This window comes from Echinops telfairi, unplaced genomic scaffold (assembly GCF_000313985.2).
Source record: "Echinops telfairi isolate 266 unplaced genomic scaffold, ASM31398v2 ScPeMD7_60;HRSCAF=208, whole genome shotgun sequence".
Lineage (NCBI taxonomy): Eukaryota > Metazoa > Chordata > Mammalia > Afrosoricida > Tenrecidae > Echinops > Echinops telfairi.
This window is the reverse complement of record NW_022103958.1, coordinates 7,968,578-7,984,056: the sequence shown is the minus strand read 5'-3', so window position 1 is coordinate 7,984,056 and position 15,479 is coordinate 7,968,578. Positions and strand designations below refer to the sequence as shown.

Sequence of the window (15,479 nt, the reverse complement as noted above, 5' to 3'; positions counted from 1 at the left end):
TTTCTCCTACAGATTGTTCATCCAGCCTATCTTATTTAGACAGACCTGCGGAGATAACATGCACAAAAACAAGACAACAAAACCAAGCAACAAAAGAAAACAAAACAACAACAACAAAAAGCCAATGACAAAAAAACCCCCAAAAATCCCAATACTACAACAACAAAAAGAAAAGCCTGTAGTTAGTTCAAGGACTGTTTGTTGGCCTTTAGGAGTGTTTTCCAGTTGAGTCTGATGGGGTGCCAAGCCCTGGCTCCAAAGTCTATTTTTGGTATTCCCTGGGGACTTCGTTGCTCTGTTCCCCTTGCTGTTCTGTTGCACACCCTTAGTGTTTTGCCTCGGTGTGGTGGGTTCAGATTGCACACAATTCCCACACTGTCTCCAGTGTTGTCCCCTGTAGGGCCATGGGTCAGTGATGGATGTCATGTCTCATAGTGGGGCCCGTCATATGGTCTTCTCTGTGGATTGGCTGCTCTGAGTGGGAATATCATCGTCAAGGCTTGGTGGGCCAGGATGTGCTCCACTCTCTCTTCCTCCCCGTTCATTTGCTCCCGTGTGCTCTAATCAGGCATGTCCTTCTCCCTGAGCTGCAGCTTCAGTGCTGTCCTCTGAAATAATTTCTTCTGGGGTGAGGGGTAGCTGTCCATGCAGTTGGGAGGGGCTGGCCCCTCAGACCTCTCCACTGGTTCCCTACTCCATGCTGGCATATATATACCTGGTATTCTTTATTGCTTTTGTAAACTATACATTGAGAGCATCTTTCCACAACAGTAGATCAGGTTTTCCACACCTCATTCCATTGGATGATAGATTCCCCTGTTCCTTTATTGATGGGTTTAGGTTATTCCTTTTTTTTTTTTTGTATACTTATAAGATTTATGTTCCCTCTTTCAAATTTGTAGGAAATGTGAGCTAATATTTTAAATTTACTAAAATACAAGATAAAACAACTGTTCATATGAATCTTTAAACAATAAAGATGTATTGACATAAAACACACTTAAAAAATAAATTATTTTATTGGGGGCTCTTACAGGTGTTATGACAATCCATACATCAATCTGCACAAGCACATTTGTATATATGTCACCATCATCATTTCCAAAGCATTTTCTTTCTACTTGAACCTTTGTTATCAGCTCCTCTTTTTTCCCCTTCCACTCTTGTGAACCCTTGATAATTTATAAATTATTTTTATTTTCATATTTTACACCATCTGCTGTCTCCCTTCACTCCCCTTGAAAACTGACACTTTAGAGAAAAGGTAATACTGCATTTAAAAATAAGATGCTCACAGTCACAGGAAATAGGGACCTTTTTGTTGTTGTCTTTTGTTTTTTTATATTGAACAAGAACATTTTTTGGTGATTTGAAAACACAAAACACATCTGGTAATACATCTGTCTCACATGCGATTTGCATGTAAACATTGCTACTATCCTCGTTGTTTTGAGTGATTTGTTTTCTCATAATGTAACCTAAGTCCTCATGCCATGATCTTTGTTTTCTTTAATTTTTTCCTAACACTTATTGCCATATAATTCACACATCATAAAATATTCCTATTTTTATAGTAAAACTAATATGGTAGTAGTGAATGTCCTTGTATATATCTTTTCTACATGTGTAAGAATTTCTGTAGGATAAGATTGAATTCTTAGGCTGACAGGTATGCATATACTTTGACATTTTGATATATGCTGTCAAATGACCATCCAAACAGCAAGGACTAATTTATAAGCCTTCTGCTAGTATGTGAGGATTTATTATTCTCCATCTTCGACATCTCAGTCCTTTGTGTATGACCCAGAAACACGAGAGCTAAGTAATAAATCTCAAGGTTATTTTATTTTATCTTTGGTTTATAGCTTCTACAAATAGCCTTCAAATGGAGTTCTTTTTAATATTCCTCTTTTTATTGATTCCAAACCTACTCAGGTATAGAATATGCATTTTATCAAGGCAGGACTTCACTGAAGAAAGAAAATAACAGGCATAAAACAGCTTTTTAAAAAGTTATGTTATCATTCATTGCCAAGTTACTTCTTCTAGTCTTGACACTGCCAGAGAACCTGTCATGTCAAGAGTATTTGCTTCAACAGCCCCCTCTTTCAAGTGGGAGTTCAAGGCTTATAGGTATTGAACTTGTCATTTTTGTTTCTCAAATTCATGTGTGATCCCTTTTGGAAAATGCCCCTTGGTTTTACTGAATGCCTAGCACTGGTTAATGATTGAACAGTAATTTAAAGGAGCCTTTGTTAATCCAGAAGAGCCCTTGTGACATACTGGTTACATGTTGGGCTGCTAACTACAAGGTCAGCAGTTTGAAACCACCAGCCACTCAGAGGGAGAAAGATGAGACTTCCTACTCCTGTATAGGGCTACAGTCTTGGAAACCCACAGAGGCAGTTCCACTCAGCCCTATAGGGTCACCACGAGTGAGAATTGACTCGATGGCAATGAGTTTGGTTTTTTTGTTTATTAATTCAGAAGGCGCCCTGGTGGGGTACTGGTTGAGTTGCGCTGCTAACCCAGAGGTCAGCAGTTTGAAACCATCAGCCACTCCACAAGAGAAAGATGAGGCTTTCCTACACCCACAAAGAGTTACAGTCTTGGAAACTTATAAATAAGGGCAGTTCTACCCCATCTTACAGGGTCACTATGAGTCCAATCAACTCTATGGCAGTGAATTGAGCTTTTGGTTTTTAATTCAAATGAAGTTTCATGTTTTCTACACAATAGTCACATATATTTGTTGCTTGTTTGCAGGTTGATTCACCAATGAACTTGAAGCATCCCCATGACTTAGTCATACTAATGAGACAAGAATCAACAGTTAACTACCTCAAAGAATTAGAGGTGAGGCGACTGGGCATGTGATGTGCAGATGGCACTTGGTTGCATCTCACAGGAGCTCTCGGGTCACCCAGAGTGAAGATCACCGTGCTGGCAGTGGGCTTGGTTGTTACTGTTGCTTAGTTTATGTTCAAAGAAAAGTTAAAATCCTATTATTTGTTGGGCCTGCTACTACTGACTTTTGCAGGAATATACTCCCTTTAGTAGCTCACTTTTTTAAACCACTTAGTTGGAGTGACATTGAGCAGTAGTGAGAGAAGTAAACTAGCCTAGCCTGGGCTTTGCACCTCCCTCTTGACTCACTGTATCCTTAAACGTAGTTCCCATGTTTAAGTTTTTCCACGAAATGTGAAAAGGATATGTGTTTCTGGTAGAGGTATTTGGTAAAATATCTAAAGGTAGCAAATTTTCAGTATGTATTCAAACGATGCTTTCTTGTTGCTAAGAGCTAAAAGCCAAGCTCTTGTGTGTTCTAATGGTTACAGTGACAAGTACTAATCACTTTATACCCTGGAAACGTGACGCCAGTTTGTGCTGATGAAACCAGAGCAGCTTTGTTAATAAGCAAATCAACCATCCATTTTACCCCTCTCTATCATTGATTTTCCTAAGCTGGTTTTGCTCCATAGCTAACAGTACCAGTGATTTGAAAATTGGATGGTTTTTCCTTGCCAAAACTCAAAGGTACATTGTTAACCAAATCCAAATGTTAAGGAACTGGAAGTTGGAGGAAGAGTAAGCTAATTTGCAAAATAAGAAGCAGGCATGGTCCCTGGTGACACCATTCTGTGGAGTCCAGGGGACTGGCAGGTTCCATGCAACAGGAGGGAACAGAGCCAGGCTCATTGCTTGATGATGAGCCATCCTACTCACATAGAATGGGGACAGTGGGTCTGCGTTGCAATAGGAGTTAGTCAGCAGGGAAGCAGAACATGCCTTGTGCTACCACAAGTGGAACTGAGCCATTGTCAAAGTGGCATGGGAGCAGTGGCCGACCTCTCACTTCCCTGGGAGAAGAGAGAATCAAGACCAACAGTGTCAAATAAATGGATAAAAATAAGATGCACAGCGTCCAAGGCAGAGGTCAGACGTATCTCCACCCTCCAGGCTCTTGACCAGTTCTGACACCGATCATCCTTCCCATGGCACTCTGAGCTTCTCGCTGACGAAGTGCCCACAGGCGCCCCCTCCTGTCCAAAGGCACTCAATTTTTCTCACTATGTGGGTTTGGAAGTCCATCATGCCATCTCTTGCTGGACTCCTCTTTCTGCCCCTGCTGTCACCGATTCCCTGCAGCTGCTCGCAGTCTCTTGTTGCCCCTCCCCATCTTCGTTGTCACAGCTCTCTGTCTCCTGGGTCAAGGAGGTTCAGCCACAACACAAGCATCTCAGGTCCAAAGGACATGCTCCACTCCAGGCTCTTCTTTCTCGATAGCAGTGTGGATCCCTCTGTCCCCTCTACGATAGCTCAACACATCTCATTTGTGTGATCCTACCCTCTCTAGGTGGCCATACACCTTCTCTACATTATTTACAAGCTGTCCAACCTTGTTAGTGGGCCACCAGCACCTCACATTTGCGTATTCCTACCCAGTCAACAAGGCGTTGCATTAGGCACATCTGCTGCATAAGACCTTTTCAAATGTTCAAGAGCAAGATGGTTTTTTGAGGGTTAAGGGGCACATGACCAAAGCAGGGTATTTTCAGTCACCTCTTGTACATATGGTAGTTGGACACTGAATAAAGAAAACCACAGAAGAATGTATGCATAACAATAATAATATAATTGATCAAGGATTCCAAGAGTGGGTGGGAGGGGGAGGGAGGGGAAAAAGAGCTGATACCAAGGACTCAAGTAGAAAGAAAATGTTTTGGAAATGATGATGGCAACATATGTACAAGTGTGCTTAATACAATTGAATTATGGATTGTTAAAAGATCTGTAAGAGACACACCCCCCCAATAAAATGATTAATAAAAATTTTTTTAAAAAGAACTGATGCATTTGAATTACGGTGTTTGGAGGATATTGAAAGTATGGACAGCCAGAAGAACAAGCAAATCTGTGTTGGAAGAAGTACAGTTACAATGTTCCTTTGAAGCAAGGATGGTGAGACTTGGTTTCACATACTTTGGACATGTTATCAGGAGAGACCAGTCCCTGGAAAAAGACATCATGCTTCGTAAAGTATAAGGTCAGCGAAAAGAGTAAGACTGTCAAGGAGATGGCTTGGCACAGTGGCTGCATCATGGGCTCAAGCTGAACAATTGTGAGTATGGCGCAGGACCAGCAGTGCTGCATTCTGGTGTGCATAAGGTCGTTAAGAATTGGAGCCAACTGGAGGACACGTACCACCACCAGCCATTTGGTGGGCGTTACAAGACTGCAGTCACATGAAGTAATTCACTACCACAGCTATCCTGTGGTTCAATTATTACATCTTCAATTTCCCAAATTTCATTGTCGGGCAGATATTACTTTGAGATAGTACCCCAACCAAAACGTAAAGTCTAAACCTGGACCTGAGGGCAGGATAGAACACAGAAGCAACAGCAAAACTAGTCACAGTGTGTAAGCCAAGGGTGGTGGGGTAGGAAGAGAGAGATAGACAGATGAAGAGTCAAGAATAACTCCAGTTTTTTTGACTTGAGTGATTAGAAGAATGTAAGTTATTTTCATTAATCTGGTGCCTGGCATCATTGAATGGCAAATACGCGGTAACAACTTATATTAACCAGGAACAAATAAGCCAGTGGTTAGTTGCCTTTGAGTCAGTTCTGGCTCATGGCAAGCCCATATGTGTCACGGAGAAGAACTGTGCTCCATGAGACTTCCAGGCCATGGCTGATTTCTCAGTGGCCAATGACCAGGCTTCTCTTCAGAGGCACGTCTGGCCATACTTGAGCCTCCAGCATCTCAGTGAGCCGCCAACCGAGAGTGTTAACCACCAGGCAGTAGGGGAGAGTATTCCAGGTAGCGGTATGAATATGCTTAACATCTTGGACTGAAACAACCTGATGTGTCTGGGTAATTCAAAGGTGTTTGAATTGCTGAGCCCTCCTAGGCCAGAAAAGGTAACTTGGTAGACCTGGCTTTCTAGGGCATTAGTGAGCATATTGTAAATGAGCTCATGTGCCAGTGTTCTGAATGTCATGCTTTTGTTTGTTTAAATACCATCGTAGAAAACTGAATGATTTGTAATAAAATAGAGACCAATAGATGAAAGAAGTGGGAACACATTGAAACATGTATGGAGCTTTCATCTATCAACTTGGTAAAAAAATATTGGAAAATCAGTAACTTGAATAAAGACAGACACTGTCAAGGGAAGGTAAGTTGGTCTGGAGGCAGAGTAGCAGTAAAGTCATTTTCTGGGTGTGGATACCTTTCTAGAAAAGTTGGGCTAAGTTAGCCCATGAGATCCTCAGAACCCTGAGCCCAAGCTTTGTTTTCTCTCCCTTCTTCAGCACTCATTAAATTCTCCTTTTTCAAAAACGTAGAAGCATCCATTCTTTTTGCATTTTCTTCCTAACAGAAGCAATTAGTTGCTCAAAAAATTCACATAGAAGAAAATGAGGACAGAGATACAGGCCTGGAACAAAGGCACAATAAAGAAGATCCAGACTGCATCAAGGCCAAGGTGCCCCTCGGGGACCTGGATCTGTATGACGGCACCTACATAACTCTGGAGAGTAAAGACATCAGGTAAGTTTTCTAAATGGGCCTTTCTGAAGTAAGTAAGGAACTCCTTCTCTGAAGAGATTAAGCTTTTATCACATCTGAGTTTTGAAATTTATAAGGTCACAGTATATATACCACACCAACAAGTCTTTCAAACCCTTAATAATACATCAAACCACAGTAGAAAACTGGCTGATTTATCATAAAGTTAATACAAATAACCAATAGATAAAAGAAATAGGTACAAATTTAAACACATAATTTTCATCTATCAAATTGGAAAAAATATATATTTGAAAATCATGAACTAGAGTCAAGACTGGCACTGTCAGTGGAAGGGTATGTCAGTCTAACATTGCTGGAGACAGAGTAAGGTGACCAGATGTTAACATTGGTAAAGTGGGACACCATTGATAAAACTTATATCCTGGTGAAATAGCCACATGGCAGCCGAAAACCGTATACCCTAGCTTGTCATGCATTCTTTCCAAAAATTGGGACTTTTTTAAATGCCGTGGGATGCGGGGGAAATTATTAAAAATCGGGACATCTGGTCACCTTAGAGTAGCAGTGTAGCTTTTTAAAATTCCAGCATCTGGACATTCTTTGTACCATCTATTGTCTTCTGTGTTGACTTAGCTCCTTTTTAAGTTGAATTCTTAAAATATTTAACACTAATTTAACAGCTAGTGTTAAATTAGCACTGGCTTCAGCAGCACATATATTAAAATCGGAACAGTACAAAGAAGATTAACATGGTTCCTGTGTAAGGATACCTCGCAAATTCATGAAAGTGCCATATTTTTTAGAGGACCCCTGGTGGTGTAGTGGTGCAATAAACGGCAGTGGGAGGGCCATTGCCTGACCTCTGGCTTCCTCCTTTACCTAGTCTAATACCAACCATTCTTCCCACACCACTCTGCATATATGCTGGGTTCGATAATTTGTTGCATTGGTCCACAGAATTCACAGGCAGTACTCACAATTAAGGGAGTTTAATGGGGAGGTCGGAACCCCCGAGGTGTATTGGCTGTATGTTGGGCTGCTCGCCAAAAGGTCAACAGTCCCAAACCACCAGCTGCTCCCTGAGGTAAAGATAAAGCTCTCTGTTCCTGTAAAGAATTACAGTCTCAGAAACCCACAGGGACAGTTCTATCTGTCCTCTAGGGTCGCCATGAGTTACAGTTGACTTAAGGACAGTGAGTTTGGTTTTGGGCAGGGGGTAGTGGGGGGCAGGGGGGTGATGTGGAAATCAGTAGTTTGCCACAAGCAAACAGTAAAGAGACAGTCATTGGTCTCCTCTGCCAGCATCCAAGTCTGTCTCAGGAACTCGGCCTCTCAGCCACATGGTCCCTTGGCCTTTGCCTCCAGAGCCCAGGAAGGCAGCCCGCCTGTCACTCTGGGCCACAGTTCCATAGTGTAGGGCCAGGAGAAGGTCGCTGAAGCACTGTTGCTCTGAGTCTCCATGCCACAGTCTCAAATGCATCTGGTCTCCGGGACCTCCACCACTCACGTGCTCTTCTAAAATGGTCCTTCCGGTTCTCATTCTCTTCAAAGAAGACTCATCCTTATAGCCCAGGGGGTGGTAGTGAAAACTGACCAATCCCCTCTATTAATGGTACACGGGCCTTGTGTATAGTCCCACCTAATTAATTATTTGGTGTGATTTACATAGTCTTGGGTAGAAGAGCCATATTAAGAAATTTCACTCTTCCACCAGTGGGTTTTGTATTGGGTTGTTAACTATAAGGTGAGCTATTCAAACCCACCAGCCACTCTGAGGGAGAACAATGAGGCTACCTGCTCATGTAAAGATTGACAGGTTTGGTAACCCAAAGGGGCAGTTCTGTTCTGTCCTGTAGGGTCATATGAGTTAGAAGCCACTCAAGAGCAGTAAGTTTTGTTTTCCAATAACAGCTCCATGAAAAGATACGAAAGTTGACTATGGATTGTACAGTTGAGAATTGAGAAAATAAAATTGACATTTCTTAGATAGTATTATCTTACCTTTTATTTATTGCTTCCAATCCTTTATCTTAGCCCTGAAGATTATATAGACACAGAATCTCCTGTCCCTCCTGACCCTGAGCAACCTCACTGTACTAAAATTCTAGAACTTCCATATAGTATCCATGCTTTTCAGCACTTAAGGGTAAGTAGAAAACTTTGGGAATCTTCTTTTATCATTTTTTACAATTTCTTATATTAGTTTTCTTTTCATTCTTCTTTATTACATAAACAGATAATAAGAATATACAGCCATACTGGGTTTTATTGTGAAGTCTTTGTGAAGTCTATACCAGTGTTTGCAAAAGTGGCCGATAGCGCCCCCTGAAGGGTGCTGAAATGATATAGGGCTGCAAAAGCAGATAGCCTGCACTTGACCTCACTTTATGAGCGGTAGGACAAAGGTTTTAATTGCTAGGAGGGTGCTGAGTAACTTTTTTTCTGAAAAGGGAGTGGTCAACCAAGTCAGCTTGGGAACTTATTGACTACAGCATAGTGTAACTAACTTTTACAGGCAATGAGGAAGCAGAACGTTTGTGTGATTTGCTTCAGTGAGATAGTTTATTCTGGTGGTTGAACTGAACTCCCATCTTTGAGCTATGCCTATGTGTATGTGACCTATTTCTTACAATTCCTTTCAAGCAAGTAGTACAAAATACCAAACTGTTTGTCTTTGAAGACCTATAATCTCCTTTGTCTGTTTGTTATTTTTTGTTTGTTTGTTTTCAGGGTGTCCAAGAGAGAGTGAATCTTTCTGCACCTCTGCTGCCGAAAGAAGACCCGGTCTTCACGTATTTATCTCAACGGTTAGGGAGAGGTATAGATGACATAGGCCACCTCATTCTTGAAGGCCTGCGGAAGGTAAGGTGTCAGTGACTTAGAGTTGGAAGACTGTCAACAAATTATTTCTCCTTCAGAAGATTTTTCCCCAGCTTGTTTTTGTCTACATGGTGATTTTAACGTACGAGCACATTAACATAAGCAGTATGGCTCAAGGCTTGGGAGAAACATTGGTACATCAGTCCCTTTACCAGTAAAGGGTACAGAAAAGTTTTTTTATTATAACTACTATATGAAAAACCAATCCGTGCACTAATATAAGCAATAGGGCCTATGAGGTAGTTTGTACAAAGGAACTAAAAAAAATTTCGTGGAAAAATTGTATTTTCATTCCATATTCCTACAAACTTTTTGAAGCCCCCACATGTATTTTGAGTGTGTTAGAAAATTTAGTGAGCACCTCCCCAGCGGCCCAGTGAGTTAAGTGTTGGGCGGCCACTCAGATCTGTCAGCCACTTTGCCATGTGGGAGAAAGATAAGGCAATCTGGCTATCAAAGGCTTACTGACAGTCTCTACCTCTGTGAAGCAGTTCCACACAGCCATAGGTGGTAGCTGTGGCTTGACCCAATGGCATAGGGTTTAGTTTGCTTATGGTTTTTTGTTTTAAGAAAATTCAACATTTTACTGTCGATGATACACCTGCATACAATACAAGGGGGCTTCAAAAGTTCATGAAAAAAATACCATTATCTTTTCATTCCATTTCTCCATGAGCTTTTTTAAGTCCCTATACATGAATTACCACTGTTCCCTGAACAAGAAAAAGAATCACCACCAACAATCACATCTTAGTGTAATCTTCTTATAATGGAGCATCTTCTTTTTAAAAGGAAACAGGGAATTGTGTTAACAGGACCCAAGAATTTAGACGTATCATTCAGGATAACATAGGAATCTAGAAAAATGGTTTTGCTTTCCTCTGTGCCTAAGCTAGTTCCTACGCAGTATTAATGATAGCGATATGAAATCAGTGGTTTGTAAGTGCAATGTTTGTATGCTGTTTGTTCAAAAGCATGGCTATGCATGTCAGGAGAGAAAATTGTCAGACACAAGTGCTAATGTAGTCTCTGATTTTTCAAGAGCTTTATGTGTTTATTTTTGTAACTAAGTTACCTTCTTCATCTTGTTGTTTAACATGTTTGAAGGTAATGTTGGACATTTTGCATTGCCAGAACTTGATGAGTAATAAGAGGAAACTGGCCCAGGATTTAAATTATCTTTTAGAGGATGGTTTGTTGAGAGTAGACCACAGTAGTACGTGGTCCTTAGAAAATTAAAGATAGAGGGTAACTGGGTGAGTACTTTAGATTGAACGCTTAAGTTGTCCTATCTGGAAAGATGAAATGTAAGCTGGCATCTAATGGCAAGAAGCAGCCGAAACACAAAGAGCAGACTGAGAACAAGGCAGAAGCACTAACGCCTGGATGAGCTCACGGCGTGGATTCAGAGTCAGCCGAGTGCGACTGGTGCGCGATGAGCCAGGAGAGTCATAGGGGTGAAAGCAGACACGAAAGGCTGCTGCAGCAGGTCAGGAGTACGATGCAGATGTTTTGAACCAGAGTGCTTAGTAGAGGTGTTGTACAGAAGTAAATGGTTTCAGTATATGGTTAGGAGTTACAGAAGCCGTTGGCTCAGTTGCAGGAGAAGAAGAATCAATAGGAATGAGGGAGAACGTGTCCATTTTTCACTTGACCAGCTTAGAGAAGGAGCAGGGTTGGAGGTGGGAGAAGAGAGGCTCAAGTTGTTTTCACCATGTGAAACTTGAAATACGTATCTGAATCTTGCCGGTGCTGTCAGGTAAGCATTGGATTGCCGGCCACAGTTGGAGAACCTCTCAACCACTTCTCAGGAGAAAGATGAGGTGGCCTGCTCTCATAAAGATTTACAAAGCCTTAGAAAACCTAAATAGGAAAAAAAAAAAAAAAAGAAAACCTAAATAGGGTCCCCATGAGTTGGAACTGACTCAGTGGTAGTGGGAATATTTTGTTTTGTTTTGTTTTGTTTTGTTATCTAAGTCTCAATTCCAAGAGAGGCCAAAGCTGGATGCAAAGAAGAAGAATCATTAACTAAGGGGTTTTGAAAGCCACAGAACTGTTCAGCAAGGCGAGGATGGAGTTTGAAACAAAGCCGGCCCAAGCCCGCGACATTCCCACATTTCGCTTTGAAGCAGAGGAGACTGAGAAGTATTTAAAAGACTGGCCAGGAAGAAAACATGTTCCAAAGGGAAAGAGTGTGGCCATCAGTGACATTCCAACATTTATAGGTTTGGGGGAGATTTTATGGGAAATCTTGTAGAAAGGTTGTTTTTTTTTTAATAGATATTTTCCTCTTACTTCCAATATGCTATTCTGCTTAAGATAATATTTTTCAGTATTCATGTCAAATTTTTTAATGGACTTTTTTGTCCCAAGTCAGTATTTAATTCTGAAAATAAAAGGTAAAACTCAAATTGTCTTATGAATACAAAAAACTATTTCCTAAATGTGTTAGTTCAGAGAAAAATTCACCCACAAAGAAAACTGTAAAAATATAGTCTCCTTTGATCAGTTATGTGTAGTAAAAGTTCATAGCTGATGTATGCAGAGTGGTAAAATTTTTCATTGAACCACTCAAAAATCATATGTTTTTCTTAAAGATAAAACTCTTTGTGATAGATAATACAGGATTGAACTTAATGTTTTAATCTTAAAAATAACTTTTAAAGAGAAAACAATTCTTATAAAAAGTTCACACTACATAAAAATCTATAAAAGATAAAGTAAAAATTATCGTTTCTCAACTCAGACAATTACTGGTTTATAATGTATTCTTTTGGATTTGTATTATTGTGCATTTTTATACTTCAAACTGAATTATTCTTCGAAAATAAAATTTTAATAGTTGGAAATGTGCCATCAAAGGGTATCATATTTTTAAGGCTCTTTATACACATTATGCAAATTGTCAGACAATAATGGAGTGTTAGTTAACCTAGCATTTTCTACAGTAAATAATCTGAAGTTAATATATCGTTTAATACTGAGTATTAGCACTCTTTAATCTCTGCCAATTTTTATAAAAGGACTGCTTGTATCTTTTTAATTTCTATTTCATTTGTGAAATTATACTTCTCATGCACTTATTAATCATTGTTTATTACTTTTGAATGGCCTGTTTATTTTTGTGGCCCATTTCATAGGCACTCGTGTGTAAGAGAGTACTTTATATCAAAGGGCAATTGGACATTAAGAAAACATCCCAGCCCCATCCAGATCAAGTCCATAAGTTCAATATTAGGCCATGTGTCTCGTACCAGCCTGTAAATTCCTCTTCAGATTCATGCAACACATGCAATGATGCTAAATGCAGGAAGATCACAGGCCAGTGGGTGGAAAGTCTTGTGAATCCAGTGGTGGTGGAAGCATCTTAGTGCTGGCGTGGGTCTCCACTTGCCTCCTCCAGCTCCAAAGCTCTGGCTGCCATCAGCAGAGCTCCATATGTCTTGTCAGCAGGAATGTCTTGCAGTGAGTGAATGTGTACTTAGCCTCCAGTGAGCTGTTTATCTTTGTGGCACTTGCAAATGAGGTCATCAAGCTGCAGCCTGATTGACAGGCTGGACTCCACCTCTCCACAAATTGACACCAGATTATGGAACTACCACAGATTTTCTCTTTATCTTTACATTATGATTAGATTTTTATGCGCTCTTTATAAATTAAAGCTGTTAAGCCTTGGCTATCATGTATATTGTAAATATTTTTCTATTTTAAATTTTGTAATATTTTTGAGGTATAAAATTAAAACCTTCTGTACTTGAGTTTAAATTCATTTATATTGTGGTTCAGCTTAGTGTTTTACCTTGTGTGGTTGAAATTCTATATACGTAGTTAAAGGAAGAAAAATTCAAACCAGAAAAGAAGCAAGCCTATCAGAAAGTCTGTTTAACTTCATAAATTATGAATTTGCTACAGTAATATAATATGTCAACATGAGAAGAAAGAGTTATAAACATTCATTAACAACTAGAGCAGAACTGTATGGAAGATGAATATAGGAAAATTAGATGTCAAAAATTAAATGAGGAGTGTTTGAAGATCATTATCTTAGGCATTAGTGACCAGAAATGAATTGGTGTTGGTCATTTGAAATTGGATCATTTGTTCTTCCATGCTGGCAATGACAACCAGAAGAGGAATGATGTTGCATTCATCATCCAAAAGAAGCCCTCAAGATCTATTGTGAATCTTCCTTACAATGCTGTGATAGGGTCATATCCCTACACCTATAAGGAAGATTACTTAATTCAACTATTATTCAAATGTACGCATCGAACATTAATTCCAAAGATGAAGCAATTACAGGTTTTTGCCAACTTCTGCAGTCTGAAATTGATCAAACATGCATCAAGAAGCATTGATAATTACTGGCAATAGGAATGCCAAGACAGAACAAAGAAGGACCAGTATTTGGGAAATACAGCATTGGTGGTAGAAGACATGAGCACTCGCATGATACAGTTTGCAGGACCAGTGACTTCCTCATTGGAAATAGCATTTCAACATCATAAACAGCAACTCCTCAGGGAGACACATGGAGCCCTTGTGGCACAGGCAGCGTGGTTTGGAGTTGGGCTGCTAACTGCAAGGGCAGCACTTTTGAAACCACCAGCTGCTCCATGGGAGAAAGATGGGCTAGTACTCCTGTAAAGAGTTACAGTCCCAGAAACTCACAAGGGCAGTTCTTCCCCGCCCTATAGGGGCACTGAGAGTCGGAATCGACTCGGCAGCTCAGTTTGGTTTGGTTTGGTTTGGTATTCATGTAGACTGCACCAGCTGGCACCCAGGAGAATCACATCAGTTACATCCGTAGAAAGACGGTGGAGAAGCTCGATGTTCTCAGTCAGAATAAGGCACAGAGTCAGCTTCAGAGTAGATCACCAATTGTCCACGTTGCAAGTTAAAATTAAAGCAGGAGAAACTTAAAACAAGTCCGTGAGAGTCAAAGTATAACCTTCAATATACGCACCTGAATTTAGAAACCATCTCAATACATTTGATTCATTAGACCCCAAAGATTAAAGACAGAGGACAATCAAGGCAGACATACACGAAAAAAGCAAAATTATAAAGAGAAAAAGAGAACAAAATGGATGTCAGCAGAAATCTGAAACTTGCTCTTGAAAGTATACTAGCTAAAGTGAAGGGGAAATGAAATAAAAGCTACACAAGCGTTCAAAGGGAGCTGAAAAACAGTGAAACATTATGAGGAAATGTACAAAACCTGGAAATAGAAAGTTAAAAGGGAAGAATGCACTAAAACTAAAAGAACTGAAGAAAAGTCAAGCCTCAAAGTACAATTCTGAGGGATTTTATGGCAAAATCTTGAATGATATAGGAAGCATCAAAAGAAAATGCAAAAACATATTCAGAGTACTGTGCCAGAAAGATTTGGTCGGGAGGAAGGAAGAGGGTGTTAACAAGCACAGGCACAAGGGAACAACAAGTGATCCAAAATCAATGTCAAGAAGGAGGGGGGGGAGGGGCCTTGCAGGGCTGGATCAAGGGCATTGCAACCGAGAGGAATGCCTAAAACCCAAATGAAAGCAGAACATGATAGTGGGACAAGAGGAAAGTACAAAGAAACAAGAAAGAACTAGGAGGCAAAGGGTACTCATAGAGATGTAAATACGGGCATATAAAGATGTAAATATATTTACATATGAGTAAATAGATCAATGTACATATATTTATAGGTCGAGTATTAAGAAAACAGATGGACAGTGGGCCCCTACACAAGTACTCCCCCAACACAAGAACACTTTGTTCTAACAATTTGGCAGTCTGGGATGCTCACCTACCTGGCATGATCGCTGAAGACAGTGGATGCACAAGAAAATGTGAAGAAAGCAGATGATGCTTGGCTACCAAAAGATATAACACCTAATGGGTGCACAAGCAAGTGTGGTGAAGAAAACTGATGGTGCTCAGCTACCAAAAGATATAGCACCTGAAGCCTTAAAGACATGAAGATAAACAAGCATCATCTAGCTGAGAGACAACAAAACCCACGGAAGAAGCACACCAGCCTACCCCTACTCGATCGCTGAGGACATAGG

At 40.3% G+C, this 15,479-nt stretch overlaps 1 protein-coding gene and 1 non-coding gene across 2 annotated transcripts in view; both read left to right on the top strand.

Moving 5' to 3' along the window:
* The window catches only part of TTC17 (tetratricopeptide repeat domain 17), a 119,736-nt gene that overhangs the window by 25,957 nt on the left and 78,300 nt on the right, over positions 1-15,479 (top strand). Inside the window, exons 2-5 of the mRNA XM_045291124.1 lie at positions 2,770-2,859; positions 6,392-6,561; positions 8,578-8,689; positions 9,274-9,405. Coding sequence (XP_045147059.1) covers positions 2,770-2,859; positions 6,392-6,561; positions 8,578-8,689; positions 9,274-9,405 — 504 coding nt within the window. The remainder of the gene's footprint in view (positions 1-2,769; positions 2,860-6,391; positions 6,562-8,577; positions 8,690-9,273; positions 9,406-15,479) is intronic.
* LOC115869936 lies at positions 7,238-7,344 on the top strand. Its single transcript, XR_004046451.1, has one exon. It is a non-coding gene; the product is annotated as a U6 spliceosomal RNA (small nuclear RNA).